The 22,709-nt window shown below is 45.2% G+C and overlaps 1 protein-coding gene across 1 annotated transcript in view; it reads left to right on the top strand.

Moving 5' to 3' along the window:
• FBXW8 (F-box and WD repeat domain containing 8) overlaps window positions 5,117–22,709 on the top strand; it is a 118,796-nt gene continuing 101,203 nt past the window's right edge. The window contains exon 1 of the mRNA XM_018061216.1: window positions 5,117–5,528. Within this exon, the coding sequence (XP_017916705.1) occupies window positions 5,208–5,528 (321 nt within the window). The 5' untranslated portion in view covers window positions 5,117–5,207. The remainder of the gene's footprint in view (window positions 5,529–22,709) is intronic.

Genomic DNA, 22,709 nt, shown 5'->3' on the forward strand with positions numbered 1-22,709 from the left:
AGTCCATCCTAAAGGAGACCAGTCCTGGGTGTTCATTGGAAGGACTGATGCTGAAGCTGAAACTCCAATACTTTGGCCACCTCATGCGAAGAGTTGACTCATTGGAAAAGACCTGATGCTGGGAGGCATTGGGGGCAGGAGCAGAAGGGGACCGACAGAGGATGAGATCACTGACTCGATGGACATGAGTTTGGGTGAACTCCGGGAGTTGGTGATGGACAGGGAGGCCTGGCGTGCTGCGATTCATGGGGTCGCAAAGAGACGGACATGGCTGAGTGACTGAACTGAACTGAACTGAAGCTTCATTTGCCACAGGTCACACCTGGTCTACCTGCCTCATTTTCATTTTGTGGAGTCACCTGAAGGCATTTGAGTCTGTGGTCACTGAAGGCCTTCTTCAGCAGGCTGAACCATGACCTCCCAAAATAACCAAGTCCGAGTCCCTGGCACCTGTGAATGTTACCTTAGATGGCAAAAGGGGTTTTGCTGATATGATGGAATTAAGGACCGTGAGGGCCTTCCCTGGCAGAACAGTGACTGAGACTCTGTGCTTCCACTATGAGCAGGATGGGTTTGATCTTTGGTTGGGGAACTAAGATCCTACATGCTGTGCAGTGTGGCCAAAATAAAAGAGTAAACTACAGATCTTGAGATGGAGAGAGGAGCCTGGGTTACCCAGGTGGGCCTTATGTAATCACAGGTACCCTTAGAGCAAGAGGGAGGGAGAGGGAGACTTGAACACAGAGACAGAAGGCAGTGTGATGACAGAAGGAAGACTCTGCTGCTGGCTTTGAAGATGGAGGAAAAAGCTGCAAGGCAAGGAATGCAAGCACTGCACATTCTAGAAGCTGGAAAAGGCAAGAAGACAGTCTCCTCTCAAGCCTTGGAGGAAGCAGGGCCCTGGCAGCACCTTGATTTCAGCCCAGTGCAATGGATTTTGGACTTCTAGGTTCTAGAACAGTAAGAGAACAATAACGTGTTGTTTTTAAGTCAGTTGGTTTTTTCACGTGTTATTAATTTGTTCCTGCAGCCGTGGGAAACTGATACACCCTCTTACCTTGTACGTGAGAGAACATTAATGATCTCTGCTCCTGTCCCCAACTTTAACTACTTTTTTGAGACCTACATAATTCTGCAGTGAAGTTCTTGAACTCCAGTAGGCCAGTGTGTGACTGAGCAGGGGGAGTGAGGCAGTAAGTACTCGGGGAAGGGTGTTGGCTATTTTCAGCTGTTTTTCTGGGGCTCCAGCAGAGTTGGGGTTCAGTGGCGAGTGCATAGCACCTCAACAGTGGGCTGAGGGGATGTGCGGGCATGGGGAACACTAAGACCGACTTCTCAGAGTCTCCCTCCTATGATAGATAGCCATATAGATGTTTTAGTCTGGAGCAGTATACCTTTCCCCTTCTTCTGTTTTGGGAAACTCTGTTTCCCCACTTGATCTGGTCCTGGAAATTCACTCACTATAGTCCCTGCTCCCCAGTCAAGGTCTGGGATGTGACTCAACCCAGGCCACTCAGTTGATCCTCTGGGGGTAGGGGTTCTCAGAGTCACTTGGAGGCATTGTTAAAACACAGATTGCTGGGGTTGCACACCCAGAGTTTCTGATTCAGTAGTCTGGCCTGAGAGCTTCCATGCCTGATGAGTTCCCAGGTAATGCTGGTCCAGGGGCCACACTCTAAGAACTCCTGCTTTGGGATTTTGAATGCCAGAAGAGTAGTGGTGAGTGCAACCAAAACAGATGGTTCGTGACTTCCTAAATGGCATCTCTGAATCTGATCTGATTCTAGGCATTCCCAGGGTCTAGTTACTCCTCTTTTATCTCTCCAAGTTCAACTACTTTATGCTTAAGGTATCAATTTCTGGTATCTGTTGCTTGCAACCAAAGATCTCCAATGGATGGAACTTGCAAGGAGCATTCTTGATAGTGGAAAGGGTGGGCCTCATGGAGCACCAGATGTACGGAGGATAAGTTAGACATAATCTCTAACTGCCAAGACCATATCAGTGTGGATCTTAATGATCATTCATAGGATGCCTGCTATGTGCCTTATGGATGCTAGGAATTTTATGGCATCCTACCAGCCTTATAGTCATTCTAAAGGGAAGATATCTTTCCATTTATTTTTCACTTGATGATACAGAGGTCCAGGAATTTGCTATTTTATTGGAAATATGTAAAATCATCATAATATTATTAGTGAATGGTAGGTAATATTGAGAAAAGGACAGTAGTTTCCTTCCTCTTAGCATATTTCTCCCCCTTTTTTCATTTTCTCTGGGTGACTAATGGCCCCATTAGCCTGTCCCCACTGCCCTTTAAAATTCTTTTAAAGGGACAAAAATAAACTGATTTTTTTTTTTGACCATCAAAATTAGGTATTTAAAATTTTTTTCCAGTCTGCTTTTCAAGTATTAGGTGCTCCAAGTATCCTAGAGAGATCAGAAGAGACGTATTTGGCTTTTGACCTACAGGCAGATAAATAAAAACAAGTTTGACCTTTGGAAATCATATGGAAAACATCTAGAATGAAGGAAGATGTTAGCTAAATGTTTAGGGGGAAATAGCTTATTTTATCTTTATTACAAAAAAAATACTTTATTGAGTGCTTCTAATGCCCTACACCAAATCCGCTTGATTCGTAGTTGCCTTTAGTTGTGGCTGGCTTCATGCATGGGTAACCTGACGGTCAGGTTAACTGCACAGAGTATCTTTTGCTTTCTGCCCCAGGGTATCGTTACTGCCCTGGTGTAGGATATCCATGGGAATCTGTTTACTTATATTCACCTTGGAAGTGACAGATTATGAAAAACCCGTGGTTTAACCTTTCTCTAATGGAGGATGAGTCAATGGAGAAATATTCCCTTCCAGTTCTTATTTCTTGGGAGAACAATCTTTGAGGCTCCTTAGAAGGTCCCAGTGAGACTGAGTGGTCCCCAGCAGGACCAAGCCAAGAATGCTCTTTGAATTAGCTTTCCCTCCTTTCCTGCTTCTTGGTCTCCCATGCTTATTCTCTAGAATCATTCCTACAAATAAACAGCTGCCTGAAAGCCTGGGGTCTCAAGCTCAGCTTTCTGGGAGAATTCAGGCTAGGACAACATTTATTGCAGAAAATTAGAAAAGACAGATAAAGACAGTAAATCACCCTATAATTCTGTTCTCTCTAGAGATCTCTTTTGGTAAGATTTGGGTGTGTATTTTTTGTAATGCTTACACTTGAAGAGATTTTGCCATACATATGTCTATGTATCCTGACTTGCTCTATTGTGAATATTTTCATATGGTTTTCTTCTCCAATGTAATTTAATAGCTGCGCAGTTTTTCATTTACTCACTTGTAATGTGTAATACTATGTGCCAGACACTGTACTGAGCACTGAAGACATAGCCATGAACAAATAGATCAGGTCTCTGCTTTCATGAAGCTGACTATCCAGTTAGGATCTTTCCTATGTTCTGATTCGGTATAACTTAGTTAACCAATGCCCTTTGCTCAACTACTTATTGCTTCTGATTTTCAGTACTATAAACAGTGCTTCAGAGAACATTCTTAAAGGCATTCTTTGGACTCCTCACTCAATTTTCTCCTCTTGGATAAATTCCTAGAAGGGGAATTGCTGGAAGAAAGAGGATGTGCGTAAATGAAGATGCTGGAATTCCTAACTCTGGCACCCAGGCTGTCAATAACTGTGCTGATGATATCACTGAATTTGAAAACATATATGCACACACGCATGGTAACCAGAGGTGCAGTCAGATGGTTCCTAGCTGTTTCAGATGTGTGGACTCTATGATTTTGACAATTAGCAGGTCAGGCATGGAGTAAGAGGGCTTCCCTGGTAGATCAACTGGTAAAGAATCCACCTGCAATGCAAGAGACCCTGGTTCAATCCCTAGGTTGCTAAGTTCCCCTGGAGAAGGGACAGGTTACCTACTCCAGGATTCTTGGGCTTTCCTGGTGGCTCAGACGATAAAGAATCTGCCCGCAATGCGGGAGATCTGGGTTTTATCCTTGGAGGAGGGCATGGCAACCCACTACAGTATCCTTGCCTGGAGAATCCCCATGGACAGAGGAGCCTGGCGGGCTACAGTCCAAGGGGTCGCAAAGAGTCAGACTAAGCACATGGAGTAAGAAAGAGGATGAGTCCTGGGTCTGCAAATTACCAGCTGTGTGATTTGTGGCTGTCAATACAGTGGAGACATTAGCTCTTACTTTAAGGGTTGTTACTAAGTAAATATTTATTGAGCTCCTACTTATCACTGACCTCCAAGCTAAGAATTGACAGTCCAGTAGGGAAGGGAAATGTTAGTAAGTCATTACACAAATAAAAGATTAAAAATTGTGTTCTGTGCTATAAGTATGGGATACTATAAGAATGAATAACAGGGAGATCGGATTGTGTGGGCAGGGTTTGGGAGATGAGCTGAGACATGAAAATCTGTGGAGGAGTTATTCAGGTCCAGGTGGGGAGAAAAATTCCTTAAAGTAAGAACTGATACAAAGCCATTCGAAGTTGGTATGCGATTGTCTGTTTTCTTTCCAGTCTCACAGCCCTCTCACTTGTAGTGCTTTTTGGAAAGATCACTTCTGAGATCTGATCATCCCATAGTTGGTTTGTCTTCTCATCTAGCTTTTAGTTCACATGCCATGTCAGACGGTCCATTCTCGGGATCATCCTTCTAAAGGTAATCTTCCCATCCCCGTCCTTCGCCTTATTTTATTACCTTGCTGTAGCTTCTTCATAACACCTCTCACGGATCAGACGTTCATATTTATTTGTCGAAAGTCTCTTCCTCCCTCCACCACCTTACTTAAATCCAAACCCCAAGAGGGAAGGAATTATTTTTGTTGCTGCAGATTTAAATGTTGAATTCTCAGCTCCTGGCATACAATAGTTGCTCAATGCACGTTTGCAAAAAACAAACAAACGGCTTGTTGCAGTGTGCACTTGGCAAAAGCCACAAGCGGAGAAGCTGAGAAGCTGGGGGCGTGGGCATAGACCCGGACCCTGAGCTCCGCCGCAAGCCTCACCAGCCCTGCACAGCCCCAGGGGGCGCGCCGGGGGCGGGGCGGGGCCACCCACCCGGAACCGGAGAGCCGGGGAAGCGGCGGTTTCCGGCGGCGGCGGACACTTCCCGCCGAGGGACCTTCTCGCGGGGGGACCGTTCCGTGGCACCCGGTGGGCCGAGGCAGGCACGGAGCGTCGGCGATGGACGACCACAGTCTGGACGAGTTCCGCCGGCGCTGGCAGGAGGAGCTGGCTCAGGCCCAGGCGCTGAGGAAGCGGCGGCGGCCCGAGGCTGCCGAGCGGCGGCCGCGGCGGCCCGAGGTGGTGTCCGGGCGCGGCGAGCAGCAGGCCTCGGGGTACCTGGCGCTGGCCCAGGGTCTTCTGGAGGGCGCGGGGCGGCCCCCGGCGGCGCGGGCGACCCGGGCCGAGAGGCAGGAGGCGGCGAGCCGTTCCCGCTCCCCTCCGGCCCGCGACGCTGCCGGGGGCAGAGAGCAGCTGGTGGACCAGCTCATACGGGACCTGGTGAGTGACTGTGGCCTCCCACCCAGGCACGGGCAGGCCCCCGCTCCGATACAGACCGCCTGATGAGCTGGAAAGTGACTTGTGTGCCACCGGTGGGGAGGTGGGGGTAGGGAAATGAATAGAGGTGAGTTTGGCGGGCTACGGTCTACGGGGTCGCCAAGAGTAGGACACGACTTAGCGACTAAACAACAGCACAACCCTGTGTTTGTGGATGCATTGAGTATCTTTGGAAGGTGTGGTTCCGAACTGGGGGCGATTTTGTTCCCCGTTTTGGTAGTGTCTGGAGACATTTTTGTATGCCACAACTGGGGCGGGGCAGTGTGGGGTGGCTGGTAGCTGCAAGTATCTCGTGGGTAGAGGCCAGAGGTGCACAGGACAGCACCCACAAAAAATTACTTGGTGCAGATCGAGGAAATCCTGGTCTGGAAGGGCTCCTAAACTTGGGGGAGGCAAACCCACCATGCGGATAGGAAGGAATTTTAACTTAGCACAGAGTCGGACACGACTGAAGCGACTTAGCAGCAGCAGCAGCAGCATATAGTGTTTGGACAATTCAGGTTTTTTCTGACTCTGCATGTGTTACTTCAATTAAAACACACAAAAAGAATATTTTGATAAGAACTTTCATGCTATGATAGTGACCATTTTATGGGACATGAGTATCTTCCAGAATCTGGAGAAAGCCGGGGACTTTTTTTTTTTTTAATCCTTTTCAGGAGATTGGCACAATCAAGATCACCAGAAACACAGTCATGGTTAAGAGTTGGGGTAAGGCAGTGGGTTCAATGGCTTGATTTAAATTGGGCTCAAAGGCAGTATCTGTGGCTTCCCAGTTGGAAGTAATTATGTAATTGCCAAGCTGTTTCTAGAAGAAATGGATTACTCAATATAATACATAGTTATATTCGAATAACATGAGTAGCTGTAAGTTTTCACAAAGTTTCTGGTTCTGTGCTCTGCCTATCTCTATTTTTTTTTTTTTTTTTGGTCTTTGTGTTTGTTAAACATTCTCATTTAACATGTCAATTCTTACATGTGTGAAAATTCATTCTGGCATCATGCCTGCTTCTGTAAGAAGTGTTTGACCACTGAAGTCTGACAGATGTAAAAATTTTAATGCCTTGACGAGGTGGCTTATCCTCTGATAAGTTGCCCAGGCCAGGCCAGATCTACACAGAAGTTATTCTCACAGACATGTAGGCAAAGGCAAGACCAGTGCATGGAGGGTGAAGAGAAACAGGAATGGGGATTATTAGGACCAGTAATCCTCCCTGCTGAATATGGCATTGTCTTTAGGAGTCACAACAATCCTGGGAGGTAGGTATTGTTGGTCTCCTTTTACAAATGAGGAAATGCAGGTTTTCTGTAACTTGCTTAGGATTACCCATCTGACAAGTTCTTTGGATTGAACTTGGGTCCAGATCTGTTGGACTTTAAATTTCACCAGCTAGGAGTTCCTTAAACTTGTTGCATTAGTTTCCAGAGGAGGGGCCCAGAGACCTGGTGATTGGAATGATCAGGTGAGTTTGAGATATTGTTCTCAGCTGTACCGCCTCTTGGTTTGGGGTCCTGATGCTCGCTTGAGGTTTTCCAGACCTAACACTCCTGAGACACAGGTGTCCATTCCAAAAAGAGAGGAGCCCTCACTTAAGTATCCTAAAAATGGAAGCAGCCTGCCTTCTGGAGGATCCAAGGGACTTTAGAATCTCAGCCTCTACACTACCATCAGCAGCATGCCTTTGGGGCATCACCAGTGGTTTTCTTTTGTTTTCTGTACTTAGCAATCATCAGTAACACGGCTATAAATAAAAAATAAACTAATAAAACCATTGTGTGCTTACTTGTTGTCTCCTTGGTGTTGTCAGGGTTTAGAAACGTGATTTCCAGTTCTCCCAGTGGCCCTCTCCAGTGGCTAGCATTAGACCCATTTGGCAAATGAGGTTTAGGAAAGTAATTGACTTAAGGGACCCACCCAGTATCTTCAGTCAGAAAACCTAAGGCAGCTTTTATAAAAAAGATCGGGATTTGTATTGCAGGGGTTGTAAGTCCCAGAGCCCGCAGAGGGCAGGCAGGAATGCAGGTGAGTGAAGTAGGCTGTTGGTCATTTGATCCTTTTTTCCTAGTTCATCAGATGTTTATGTTGAGCACAGGTTCCCCATACTTTTGTAATAATTTGTTTCATAACGACTACCATTCATTTTGTCACATTAAATAGTAAACATCATAACGGTGTAGAAATTGTCTTCATGATATCACTAAAGAAAAATACTTAACCATTTTTCTTGATGCACAGCCTTCCTCTTGGTCTTGTTTCCCCATTTAAAAAAAAATAAAAACCTCTGTATTGAATTGTACAAAGCATAAATGTACATCTTAATGTGTGTCCAAGAGTGTGTATAGCTGTGTAAACAGCGTCCAGGTTACAGAGCAGCATTACCAGCTTTTCAGTCCCTTTGCTTGTGCCAGTCCACCCAAGGGTAATCTCTCCCCTGACTTCTAACACCTTAAATTTTACCTGATTTTTTAAATTGTATCAGTAGAATCATATGGCATGCACTTTTGTGTCTGGGTTCTTGTGCATAGCATTATGTATGAGATTTACCCCTAGGAATATGCCACATCTTACTAATTCTGCTGTTGATGGGCATTACTGGTAACTAGTTTGTTAATCACCAGTTTCGGCCTGTTTGGAAAAGTGCTGCTACGAACATTTTGTAGATCTTCCGGAACATATGAACACGTTTCTTGGGTATCTGCTTAGGAGTAGAATGGCTGGGTTACAGGGTAGGCATATGTTCACCCTTAGTAGATATTGACCATTTTCCAAAGTAATGGTACTAACTTTTTCACTTTTCATAGTAACTGGAATATGTGGAATATGGTGTTTCACTTTTTTCTTTGCCATAAATATACTCCCACCTAACTGAGATGACATGTGGCAATGAACTTGACCCTAATATGGATGAGATGATAGTGACAAATTGGGGAGTGTATGCTATGGCTGGGCTAAACGTGGGAGTCTTGACCCAGATTAGCTGGTGGTTGCCATGTAAGAATGTGGTCCTGGTGGTGTAGAGTCTTTAGGTTTTTTTCTCCCCCCCAAATTGTGATTTGTGTTTGTATGTGGGCTCTTATCAGTTTCCTTTTCATTTTTAAAATAATTTTATTTATTTATTTAGACTCTGCTGGGTCTTTGCTGTTGTGCGTGAGCTCCTGATTGCAGTGAGTGGAGGCCACTCTTCATTGTGGTGTGTCGGCCTCATTGTGGTATCCTCTTGTCGTGGAGCACAGTCTCTAGGCACACAAGCTTTAGCAGTTGCTGCACGCAGGCTCAGTAGTTATGGTGCACAGGCTTAGTTGCCCCACAGCATGTGGGGTCTGCCCAATTGAACCTCTATCCCCTGCAGCCACAGGTAGATTCTTAACCACTTGGACCACCAGGAAAGTCCAACTCTTATCAAAGATTTTTTGCCACAAACCCCCCCCCCCCCCAAAATTTTGGCTTAAGACAACAAGAATTTATTTAGCTCAGTGTCTTTCAGGGTGGCAGTTTGGGCTGGGCCTGGGTGGGCTCATGTGTCTGTCTGAAGTTAGCTCCTGTCACGGAAACAGTGAAACAGCTCTGGCTGCGTGGCTGTGTGGCTGTGTGTGTGTGTGGTCTCATCATCCAGCAGGTTAGCCCTGGGTGGACCTTATCAGAGTTATGAGAGTGGCAGGAGGGCAAGTCCTAACCCACAAGTGCTTTTGAAGGAGCTACCCAAATGCTTGAGTACAGAGAATCATGTACAAGTCGGGACTAGTTAATACAGCCACCTGCCACAAGAACTCTTCCCTCCTCTAGTTCTCCGTAACACTTCTCTGTGGGCTATATCTGCCTTGGGCCATGAGTTTGGGATCTGTGGGTGACTCCTGAAAAGGAAGATTGAGTTCTAGTTGGTATGCCCCCCCCCCCAAAAAAAAAACCTCTTGACAGTCTCATCCATTTGACCTGAAAAGGAAATAAAAAGTTAGGACCACCTCCAAACATCCCCTCTCCCCATCTTTGGTAGTCTGTTACACTGCCATGTCTTCTATTTTTGGTACGGTCTCTTTGACTTCAGTCTTCAGTATGAACACTGAAGCAAGAACAACTAGTAAGCTAGCAGTCAGGAGTGAAATTGCCTCTTGATGGGGTAGTGTTGTAGCTTTACACAGTCGGGTACAGGCCAGATCTTTGATGGACAAGCCCAGCTGAAATGAAAACTTGGAAATGATTGCTCTTGAGCCTTCTCTTATGAAGCTTTTGATAACAGTGCTTAGAGACCATCTGTTTTAGGTGGTCAGTTCAGTTCAGTCGATCAGTCGTGTCCGACTCCTCGCGACCCCATGAATCGCAGCACGCCAGGCCTCCCTGTCCAACACCATCTCCCGGAGTTCACTCAGACTCACGTCCATCGAGTCCATGATGCCATCCAGCCATCTCATCCTCGGTCGTCCCCTTCTCCTGCCCCCAATCTCTCCCAGCATCAGAGTCTTTTCCAATGAGTCAGCTCTTTGCATGAGGTGTCCAAAGTACTGGAGCTTCAGCTTTAGCATCATTCCTTCCAAAGAAATGCCAGGGCTGATCTTCAGAATGGACTGGTTGGATCTCCTTGCAGTCCAGGGGACCCTCAAGAGTCTTCTCCAACACCACAGTTCAAACGCATCAATTCTTCGTCACTCAGCCTTCTTCACAGTCCAACTCTCACATCCACACATGACCACAGGAAAAACCATAGCTTTGACTAGACGGACCTTAGTCGGCAAAGTAATGTCTCTGCTTTTGAATATACTATCTAGGTTGGTCTTAACTTTTCTTCCAAGGAGTAAGCGTGTTTTAATTTCATGGCTGCAGTCACCATCTGCAGTGATTTTGGAGCCCCCAAAAATAAAGTCTGACACTGTTTCTACTGTTTCCCCATCTATTTCCCATGATCTTCGTTTTCTGAATGGTGAGTTAGGGACACCTAAATTGTCTTCTTGGTATACGATTGAATTAGTGAAAGAAATGATATGGCCCTGGATACAAAGACATTGCCTTTTTTGTCCTTTTCAGTAAACTCAGGGTTCCCATAGGTAGTGGAGCCGCATGAGTATAATCGCAAGCATATTGCTGCGTTCTTCACTGTGGTGGTCATGAAATCCAGTTGCTCAGTCTCATTTATCTTGAGGTGGTGTATCAGGACTCTGGGCATTAAGCAATCAGTACCCAATTCAAATTGGTTTAAAAAAACAAGCTGGAATCTGTTGATTTACATAATTGAAAATTTTAGGTGGTGGTTCTTATTCTGGGCGCTTTTATAATGTAACTAGAAATCTTTCCATCTCTCTCTTTTTATCCTCCCCCACTCCAGTTTTACTGAGCTATAATTGACATCAGTCAGTTCAGTCTTGTCAGTCGTGTCCAACTCTTTGCAACCCCATGGACTGCAACACGCCAGGCTTCCCTGTCCATCACCAACACCTGGAGCTTGCTCAAACTCATGTCTGTCGAGTTGGTGATGCCATCCAGCTATCTCATTCTCTGTCATCTCTTCTCATGCCTTCAATCTTTCCCAGCATCAGGGTCTTTTCCAGTTAGTCAGCTCTGCATATCAGGTGGCCAAAGTACTGGAGTTTCAGCTTCAGCATCAGTCCTTCCAATGAATATACAGGACTGATTTCCTTTAGGATTGACTAGTTTGATCTCCTTGCAGTCCAAGGGGCTCTCAAGAGTTTTCTCCAACACCACAGTTCAAAAGCATCAGTTCTTTGGCACTCATCTTTCTTTATAGTCTAACTCTCATATCCATACATGACTACTGGAAAAACCATAGCTTTGACTAGATGGACTTTCGTTGGCAGAGTAATGCCTCTGCTTTTTAATATGCTGTCTAGGTTGGTCATAGCTTTTCTTCCAGGGAGAAAGTGTCTTTTAATTTCATGGCTGCAGTCACCATCTGCAGTGATTTTGGAGCCGAAAAACATAAAGTCTGTCAGTGTTTCCATTGTTTCCCCATCTGTTTGCCATGAAATGATGGAACTGGATGCCATGATCTTCATTTTTTGAATGTTGAGTTTTAAGCCAACTTTTTCAGTGTCCTCTTTCACTTTCATCAAGAGGCTCTTAAGTTGTAATTTGCTTTCTTCCATAAGATTGGTGTCATCTGTATATCTGAGGTTATTGATGTTTCTCCTGGCAGTCTTGATTCCAGCTTGTGCTTCGTCCAGTCTGGCATTTCACATGATGTACTCTGCATATAAGTTAAATAAGCAGGGTGACAATATACAGCCTTGACGTACTCCTTTCCCGATTTGAAACTAGTCTGTTGTTCCATGTCTAGTTCTAACTGTTGCTTCTTGACCTGCATGCACATTTCTCAGGAGGCATGTCAGGTGGTCTGATATTCCCATCTCTTTGAGGATTTTCCACAGTTCGTTGTGATTCACACAGTCAAAGGCTTTGGCATAGTCAGTAAAGCAGAAATAAATTTTTTCTGGAACTCTCTTGCTTTTTCGATGATCCAGTGGATGTTAGCAATTTGATCTCTGGTTCCTCTGCCTTTCCTAAATCCAGCTTGAACATCTGGAAGTTCACAGTTCATGTGTTGTTGAAGCCTTGCTTAGAGAATTTTGAGCATTACTTTGCTGGTGTGTGAGATGAGTGCAATTGTGTGGTAGTTTGAGCATTCTTTGGCATTGCCTTTCTTTGGGATTGGAAGGAAAACGGACCTTTTCCAGTCCTGTGGTCAGTGCTGAGTTTTCCAAATTTCCTGGCATATGGAGTGAAGCCCTTTAACAGGATTATCTTTTATGATTTGAAACAGCTCAACTGAAATTCCATCACCTCCACGAGCTTTGTTTGTGGTGATGCTTCCTAAGGCCCACTTGACTTCACATTCCAAAATGTCTGGCTCTAGGTGAGTGATCACACCATCGTGGTTATCTGGGTCTTAAAGATGTTTTTTTGCATAGTTCTTCTGTGTATTCTTGCTACCTCCTCTTAATATCTTCTGTTTCTGTTAGGTCTGTACCATTTCTGTCCTTTATTGTGCCCATCTTTGGATGAAATGTTCGCTTGGTATCTCTGATTTTCTTGAAGAGATCTCCAGTCTTTCCCATTCTGTTGTTCTCCTCTATTTCTTTGCAGTGATCACTGAGGAGGGCTTTCTTATCTCTCCTTGCTATTCTTTGGAATTCTGCATTCAAATGTATATATCTTTCCTTTTCTTCTTTGCCTTTCACTTCTTTTCTCAGCTATTTTTAAGGCCTCCTCCTTTGCCTTTTTGCATTTCTTTTTCTTGGGGCTGGTCTTGATCACTGCCTTCTGTATAATGTCACAAACCTCCGTCCATAGTTCTTCAGGCACTCTGTCAATCAGATCTAATCCCTTGAATCTATTTGTCACTTCCACTGTATAATCGTAAAGGGTTTGATTTAGGTCATACCTGAATGGTGTAGTGGTTTTCCCTACTTTCTTCCATTTAAGTCTGAGTTTGGCAATAAGGAGTTCATGATCTGAGCCACAGTCAGCTCCCAGTCTTGTTTTTGCTGACTGTAGAGCTTCTCCATCTTCGGCTGCAAAGACTATAGTTAGTCTGATTCAGTTTTGACCATGTGGTGATGTCCATGTGTAGAGTCTTCTCTTGTGTTGTTGGAAGAGGGTGTTTGCTATGACCAGTGCGTTCTCTTGGCAGAACTCTGTTAGCCTTTGCCCTGCTTCATTTTGTACTCCAAGGCCAAATTTGCCTGTTACTCCAGGTATCTCTTGACTTCCTACTTTTGCGTTCCAGTCCCCTATAATGAAGAGGACTTTTTTTTTTTGGTGTTAGTTCTAGAAGTTCTTATAGGTCTTCATGGAACTGTTCAATTTCAGCTTCAGCATTACTGGTTGGGGCATAGACTTGGATTACTTGGATAATTGACATAGAACACTATAAATTTAAGGGGTACAGCATGACGACTTGACATAGCTATATATTACAGAATGATTGTAGTAAGTTTGATTAACATCCTTTACCTCCTAGTTAGCAATTTTTTTTTTTCTTCCTAATAGAAATCTCTTCATTTCTTGGTCCTGCTTTCCTTTTGTTGGCTTTATTCATGGACAGGTGCTCTCCAGTTTGGGATAAAGTGGCTGCCAGCCAGTTCAGTTTTCTATGCTAGCGGCTAAGCAACTGAGGGTGAAAAAGAGGATGTTTTATGCTCCCAGAGTCATGAACTTTAAGTCTCATTGGTCCGTCCTCGAACCCGTCACTGATGCAAATTGGCCAGGCTCATATCCACTGTCTGCTCCTGCAGATGAGTGGGATCAGCCTTACCTAACCCATGTTGACTAAGAATGGGATGATTTCCCAAGAGAAAAGAGCAAATGGATATTGGGCAGAAACAACAGATGACTGCTTTAACGGGGTCAGTTTTCAAAGTGTTTGCAGGAATGTAGGTGTTTTCTGTTCATCTAACATGTATTTATGGATCAGCTAGGTTCTGGGGAATCAGCAGGAAACAGAATGGACACAGTCACAGCCCTCAGAAGCCTACAGTCTTGCTTTATTTTTTTTAAACTGAAAGGGTGACATTAATGGGTCAGGTTGGCCCTGGTTACAAGTCCATCCTCTGGAATCAGGCAAACTCGAGTTCACATTTGGTCTATGCTGCTGCCTAGCTGTTTGACCTTGGGCAGTTTCACTTATCCAACCTTACTTATCAAAAAAGGTCAATGCTAGTATCATCTTGTATGGAGGCATGGGACATTCTTAGCACCAAGCCTGGCTTACAGTAAGTAGCCAGTAAGTTAAAGCTAGCGCTGTTATTATCAGTGGTTTTGCAGAAGAGTTTATTATGCCATCTCACTTCCTCTTTGCTAAGCGTTACTGCTGGTAAGCCTCTTGCTTCAGCATCCACCCACCTTGGATTGGAATCCCTGAAGGGCAGGTCTGTTGTCCTCCTCCTGTACCCCCAGCTATGGTGCTGAGTGTAGTAGGGCCCCCACCTGCATTTGTGGAGTAGAAATAACGGACTGCTGCTTCCGACAGCAGCCTCATACGGAGGGTCTGTGGTGGTGAGAACCCTGGTGGCCATTCAGAGCGTGGAGATTTGGGTTTCCAGGCCTGATTAAAAGGTTTTAATACTGTTGGCCAGTATTCATTGCTCACTTTGTCACTTATTTTGTCAGAGCCTACATCTGTGTTGTCAGCAAGGTCAGTGTGATGACTTTTCCTCTTTTTGTTAAACTTAGAAACAAGTAGGGAAACACTCATACAAAATGAGAAGGCGACTGAGTCAAATGTGAGCTCGGGTTGGCCTACCTGGTGAGACTTCCTTTCTGCCCTTTGCTTTCCTTTTGAGGCTTCACTTGATTCTTGTCCCTCTGTTCACTCTCTCCCGATCCCTCCAGCCCAGGGTCCGCTGCCTTCTCCCTAACCCAAACTAAAATGCTACCCTGTCAGTGCCATTCACTTTCTCCTATTGTGAATGAGCAAGTGTCTACTTGGGCATGTTTTGAAACAGTCTCTGTGTGTGCACCAGAACAATTGGTAACTCAGGGCATCTGTTGGTTGGAAGGTTCTGCTTCATGGAGCAGATAACTCCTCAGATAGCTCATTAGGCAGCTTCTTGGTGAGCCTGGCAGGTTACAGTTGATGGGGTCGCAAAGAGTTGGACACAGCTGAGAGGCACGCACACGCGTGCACTAGAGAGAGGGCTTCTTGGTACCAGGCTGTCTTCTTGGCACTGAGGCTACAGCAGTGAACAAGACAGAAAAATCCATGCTCTTATAAAGTCCACATTTTGGGCAAGAGGGACATGGACAATGAACAAATAATGGTTGGGTAGTAGATGCTCTGGAGAAAAATACACCGGGTAGAAGGGATAAGAGTGTGTGTGTGTTGGGGATTGGTGTATCCAAGAAAGCCTTCTTGGGAAGGTCACACTTCCAGAAGCGGGGAGAGATTCACGGGAGGGGATTCTAGGCAGAGGGCGGCAAGTGCAAAGGTTCTGTGGTGGCCAGGGCCAGCTGGCCTCGCGGGTCCGTGGGACCTGTGTGGTCACCTAGGGCCTCAGGCTCAGCAGCATGCACTGCTTAGTGTAGTGCCCTCTTGTTACCATCTTGAAATTCTTAATATTAAACAAGGGCCCCTACACTTGTGTTTTTCTCTGGGCTGCACAAATTATATAGCTAGTCTTGATGGTATGAATGTGTTTGGAGAGTTTGGGACCCTTGACAGGGTACTCTGCAAACCAACCATACCCACACAGGCTCCTCTGGGACCTGAAGCTTTTGACAAGGGGCTCCCTCTTCTCCTCCTGACTTCTCTTCCTCCTGGAGAGAGAAATTGCATCCCATTGTAGATGAAAAGGGGGCTTTGAAACAGAGATCCAGCCTCTTCTGCCTTCCTAGCTTCCCCCACTGCCCAGCCTCCTGGGATTGCCCCAGCTCTCACTACCCTAGTTGCTAAACCATTTTGTGGCCATCCCTTGTCAGCACCTGGGGGAATCATACCAGTAGGTGGTGAATGACAGTGGCTTTTGAAGTTGGCAAGCCCATTAAAAACAAGTACCGTGGATGTTGAGTGTGCAGCTGCCGTGTGTGTACCTGGTGGATACTGTAGTGCTGCAGTTCAGTCACATCAGCCACATGCGTGATCAACCAAAATGCACTGAGTTCCCTTTGCTCTTGTAGTGACACGCAAGGGATTATGTTAAGTGTTAAATGAGAAACTGGCATTTTGTGGACTGTTTGGGAGTTTAACCACCCTTTATAGCATTGTTGCTTCAGAGAAATGATTTCCAATTTCTAAATAGCTGGCTTCCAAATGAACTTGGGAATACCTTGGGGGACCGTCTCTCTTGCTTTTTGTAGACTCCAGTTTTTATCCCATTTTATGTGACAGTGATATATCTCTATAAAAATATTTTAGTTCTGAGTGTTGACATCATTTCTTGTACCTCCCCTCCCCTCAGCACTTGGCATGGTCTTCAATTCAGATAGTGTTGTGGACGTAAAACATTTTACCTTATTTTACAAATGTGTTTCTTTGTGAAAACATCACATAGTTATTATGTGTTTTGAGACACATTTAGGAACGTAAATGAATACCTGTTTATCTTGACAGTATTTCAGACCTTTTCCCCCCAATCGACTGATTTTATTTTTCTGAAAGAAAATACAGGTGAAACTGGAACTCATCCACTCCTTCTGATGGAGATTGTGTGCGTCTGCTCTACTCTTCAGCAGTATGTGAACAGTTGAGATAAATTCCTGTAGAAAACAATCTCCTTTCAGGGGCAGATTTCGCAGAAAAATTGCTCATCTATTGTCTAAACTCGAGGTTCTTGTGTCAGTTTCTTAAGACACCATCTAGAGAGAGAGCTTTCGTGTTCTGCTTGCCCTAGAGATGTACGCTGGGAACAAACCTTAGGTCCGTTTCTTCACTCTTCACTGATTTGGCGCTTAGTGATTATCCCTTCTACTAAACAAGAGAAGACAGATTAAATTTCTAACAGTAAGGCACAAAACCAATCCATTTGCAGAATTAGTCTTACATTAGTACATGAGAGTACAAATCGGCCTCCCTGGGGATGGATCTGTTTGCAATTTCTTTTAGCATTTACTGGAGTAAGTCCAGTAGACTTTGGGAAAATCAAGTATTCACTGACTTTGAATTAACAAAGTAACGTAACCTCTCTGTGGTGGCTTTCTTTTTTTTTTTTTGACTTGATTGGGAAAGGATTGATTTTTATATCTGTCGATAAGTAAGGGTTGTGTTTCTCATCGTTTGGTTTGCATGAGAATTCCTAAGGAGTAGATGCCTGAGCCCCACCCCTGAGAATTTGGGACAGGAGGTCTGAGTGAGGCCCTGGGATTTAGGTTTAAAACACACACACCCAGACAACTCCAAAGATGATTCTGATGTTTGGTACAGGACAGCGGTCACCAGTAGTGGGTAGTGAGTCAATATCTGAATCATTAAAAAAAAATTAAAAGCCAAATTGTATGCTATCAAAAGGATGTTTTTCTTTAAATTTGAAGAAATGTTAATACTTTGTGGGGCTTCCCTAATGGCTTAGTGGGTTAAGACTCTGCCTGCAGTGCAGGAGATGCAGTAAGTAAGGGTTCAGTCGCTGGTTGGGAGGATCCCCTGGTGGAGAAAATGGCAACTCACTCCAGTATTCTTGCCTGAAACATTCCATGGATAGAGGAGCCTGGTGAACTACAATCCATGGGTCGCAAAGAATCAAACAGGATCAAGCATGTACACATTGATACTTTAAATTTATCGGTCTTCCGAGTGGTCTTCTGTACCATAGATTTGGCCATTCTAAATTATTCTCTAATAGTCATACTAACACTTTCATAGTATGGCAAAGTTTCCTGTCATATTTCAAGTGTCTTTTTTTTAAGCTTTATTTATGTTATTTTTGGCTGTTCTGGGTCTTCGTTGCTCTGGGCAGGCTCTCTTTAGTTGCAGCAGGCAGGGGCTGCTCTTCATTGCGGTGTGCAGGCTTCTCATTGCAGAGCGCGGGCTCCAGGGTGCATGGGCTTCAGTAGTTGCGGTGTGTGGGTTCAGTAGCCGTGGCTCTTGGGCTTCTGAGCTCTGGGTTAGTGCTTGTGGTGCACAGACTTAGTTGCTTCACAGCATGTGAAATCTTCCCCGACCAGGGATCGAACCCATGTCACCTGCATCGCAAGGCGGATTCTTCACCACTGGACCATCAGGGAAACCCTTTGTTTGTTTTCTTCTTAGGATATCTTAGTTTCTGAAATGACAACTTGTCCATTTCCATGTTTAAGTTAGTACAGATATAGTTGGTTAATGTGGCCAATAACTTTGGGGTAGCGGTATGTTGGCGCTAGTGTTAAAGAACCTGCCTCCCGGTGCAGGAGACGTAGAGATGCAGGTTTGATCCTTGGGTCAAGTAGGGAATGGCAACCTGCTCCAGTATTCTTGCCTGGAAAATTCCATGGATAGTGGAGCCTGGCGGGGTGCAGTGGAGCTGCAAAGAGTTGAATATGACTGAAGTAACTGAGCACAGTGGCACATGCTTCAGAACAGTCTAGGTAGAAGTCTGTGATGGCACCTTTTAGGTCACAAGACAGTTCTGTACACACTAGTAGCAAGTATTATTATTATTATCGTTTTTACTTATTATGAACTGTGGGAAGTACCAAGCGAGAGAGCTTAGGACCTTCCTGCTGCCTCGGTTAATTTATACGTGGTTACTGGATTGCAACCTCAGTACGGGATGTGGCTCTATCTCCTTGTCCAATCATGCTGTACCTGTAAAAGGATTGCATTTTCAACCATGGGATCAAACATGCTCGTAACTCTCAATCTTTTGTAAGGTGTTTCGCAAGTGATATGTTACTAGTAATAACAAAGTGAAATTTATGAGTGATTTACTTAACCTTGAAGCTCCTCTGTAGTTTTTTGGGTTTTGACATAATGATGTCACTCTAACTTGCCTTTCTCTGTTGCCTCCTTAGTGGAAAGTGAAGTAGGTCACCTAGTTTAATGACACTGGAATTATGCATAAGAACCCTTGGGAATGTGTTGAATACAGGGCCGCTTGGGAGTAAAGGTAGGATTAACTGTGAAACGGACTCTGAGATAGAGGTTTGCGTGCAGGTGGTTTCCTGGGTTGGCCTTGCTGAGGGGGTCCCATATTGAGGCCTTTTTACTCCGCTGTTGAGCGGTCATTGGCTGCACACTGCCCTTGAAGAGGGAGTGTGACCTGGAATGAGGCAGCTTGTTTGCCCCAGGGCGTGCCTGGGAAGGGACGCAGCTATGAGCCACTGGCAGGCAGCATCCTGGGCCTCTGGGGGGATAAGTGTGGTGGACCCGGACAGGGAAACTGAGTGACCCCTCACAGCCTCCGTTTCAAGAGCCCATGAGAGAATGTCTCGCCACAAAGATTCCAAGTGTGCAACAGGAAAATGCAGCCTTTGGTCTCCTGACCTTGTGGGTCTACATATTTCTTAAGATGTGGGGATGTGGACCTCTCTTTAATATATCGGTTTCTTTTATGCTTTTTCCTGCTGTTCCCAGCCAGTGGTAGCAACAGGGAAGTTCGTTTACATAAGAGTCTGGGACTTGATCTGTTTGGGATTGACCATCATTTTGAAGTTTAGATGATAATTCTCAGAGCCCAGTGATTTTAAAAAAAAGTTGGCTTTGTGCTATTGGTGTTTACGTAGTTATAATTCAGTGCTTTGAAGCAGTTGTTACCCTCTAGAACTTGTAAGTGATCAGGAGCATCACAACTGCGTGTCAACAGTGAGACCAGTGTGGCGGCCCTGATTGTTCGCTGCGGTGGGAGCCCTAACACCCGCGACTGGTGGTTCACACCCTGCTGGCCGCTTCATTTTTATCCAGTGTGCTCTAGAGCAGATCCTTCTGTAGTGATTACTGTGGTATAACCATCTAGGATTGATGATTCTATTTTTTAAAAATTTCTTTATTTTATTTTTGGTCGTACTGGATGGATCTTCGTTGTCGCACGGACTTTTCTCTAGTTGCTGTGAGTGGGGGCTCCTCCCTAGTTGTGGTGTGCTGTCTTCTCTCAATGTGGAGCATGGACTCCATAGCTGTGGCACATGGACCTAGTTGCTCCATGACCGGTGGGATCTTCCTGGACCAGGGATTGAACTCGTGTCTCCTGCATTGGCAGGCAGATTCCTTACCACTGAGCCACCAGGGAAGCCCTGACGATTCTTTTTTGAAAGCCGTTTTGGAAGAGATCTTGTTGTGTGGATACTTTCAGCGTTCAGACTCCTGAGTGATAGCCTGTGCCGTCCCGTCCCCTTTCCACTGTTGTGGACCGTCATCTGCTTATCATGTGACAAGGGGAGACAGCTTTCTGTGTAAACAACGAGCTCATGTGGGGGCAAAGTGGAATGTGGACCTAATCAACAAATACTTGTTGAAGGAACAAAAGGGGCCTGGGATATACCATTCAAGGAAAGAAAACTAATTTTAACAATCGATGATTGCATGCTTAGCCTTGGGTACTTGTGCCAAGTCCTTTCCATGAGTTATTTCATCCTATCCTTATAACTGCCCTGTAAATGACACAGTAGGTATCCTGACATCTGCTTCACAGATGAGGAAGCTGAGAATCAGTTGCGTGTAGCCTGGTCTCATGGCTAGTGAGATGGCAGAGCCGGGATGACCAGTTGGAATCTGTGCTCTGACCCCGACGTGGCACTGCATCCCAGAGGTCACTGGTGTCAGGACGGATGGTGGCAGAGTCTGGAGCATGCTAAGGCAGAGGCCTTATTTTCTAGGAGAAGAGAGAACTGGCCAGCTGAATAGGCAAAAGGGAGAAGGCACCTGCCACCTGAATCGTGACTTTTGTGCACCAACAAAACCAAAAAATAGAGATGATTTCTCACCCTTCATCCCAATCATGTCAAATCCAGACACCAGTTTATAGGGAGTTCCGAAGGGATGATTAAAGAAAGCAATGCCTGGCACATCGCTGGCAGTAGATAAAGAAAAAGCTAATTATGAGTTCAGTTTGCATGAATGCAGACTTTGCCTTTTTTCTGCTTGTATGGGACAGGGAACATTTTTTCCTCTTGCTTCTCTACTGCATGTTTAAGGTAGACTTCTCCACCTCACTGTAGTCAAATAATCCGAAAGAGAAAGCAAAAGAAAGTCCAGGGCTGTGAGTGACAGCCTTGTAACGTGTGCCGCTTTCATTGACTCCTTCCACCGTTACAGTAAGGCATCTGAAGTTGAATCTGGGCAGAGAAAGTGAGGCCTCTTTTTCTTGATGGGTAAAGTCAATTAGCTGTAGGAGGGGACCTAGCCTGACCAATGACTTCCCTTTATTTTTTTAGGCAGGGTTCCTTTTTGTCTTTCAGTTACACTTGCAGATTTTTTTTTTCCTGTTGTTTTCGGTACAGCCAACCCTTCTGTCCTGACTTAACATTCTGTTCCTTCTTTACCCGCCGAGAAATATAAGCCCTTCCCTCCTTTCCCTCTAGAGAGCCTTCTTGGCCTTCATGCTTATTAGCCTTGCACTGTTTTTGCAGTTGAATACATTACCTCCTTATGCCCTGGATACTCTTAGCCCTGAGAGTCCTAGATGAATGGAAACACAATTCCAGAAAAATCTTCACCCTGATTCTTGGTGCCTTAGCACGCCGAGACTTTCCATGCAGGCTTGCAGTATACAACTGTTGTATTTGAGTGGTGAATTAATACTTTTGTTTGTATCCAGTAAGTCGCTGATGTCAGTCAAAGCTTACTAGAAGTGAATTTTATTAAGCAAGTTCTGTTGGGACGAATAGCGCCGCTTTCCCCAGCTTCACAGGAGCCTACTCCAAAGCAAGCTTTGGCAGGCGGATTCGGGAACAGGCAGAGGGATACATGTGCACACTTGGCCTTTTTTTCTGTTTCACGCTCATATTTCTTTGTGCTACCAGGATCGTCATGACAGCCTTATCTCTCAAATAAAGCCTGTTACCTCATCCCTAATTGCTTATCCAAAGGCAGGCGAGCTCTAATTTCTTCGCATTAATAAATGACACCGAAGAAGAAACTGCTTTGTTTGCACTGGCTCACTCGGTTAACCAGCGCAAGCCCCCGAGTGCATTAGGAAGCCTTGTGCTTCTCCTGTGGCCGAGGGGGGAGTGCTCACCTTACTCAGGAGCAGCGCTTCGTTTATGTACTTTCTGCTCACATTCACAGCCCTGTCCCCCTCTTCTTGGAGAAAACACTGCAGTGACCTAGGTCAGCATTTCTCTGCTATGGACACATACTCCAGTCCGGGTTGGGGAATAGGAGCAGTTGTCCTGGAAGGACCAGTGGCCTCCCTCCCTGGTTTCAAGGCTCGCTCTTGGCTTCCTGCCACTCATCTTTCCTGAGACTTTGAGAGGCTTTCCACGGACCTTTGCACTGATTCCCGTGGCACCCCTCAGCTTGTGAGCTGGCACCCCTGCTTCTCCTTTTTGAATCATTTTGTGAGATGGTCTTGTGGAGTTTATAAGTGCATGTGAGGAGACCTCATATGAATGTGGGGAGTCAGAGCTTTGAGAGTGACTGTAAGGCTCTGAATGAGTTCTATAACTGCTCCGTGGAATAGTGAGAATGTTTTGCTTTTCCTTGGTATCACAGTTCTCTCTCTTGTCACCACCTAGGGCCATTGCTGATCATTTAAAGGGCCTACATTTTCATG

This window comes from Capra hircus, chromosome 17 (genome assembly GCF_001704415.2).
Source record: "Capra hircus breed San Clemente chromosome 17, ASM170441v1, whole genome shotgun sequence".
NCBI classification, from domain to species: domain Eukaryota; kingdom Metazoa; phylum Chordata; class Mammalia; order Artiodactyla; family Bovidae; genus Capra; species Capra hircus.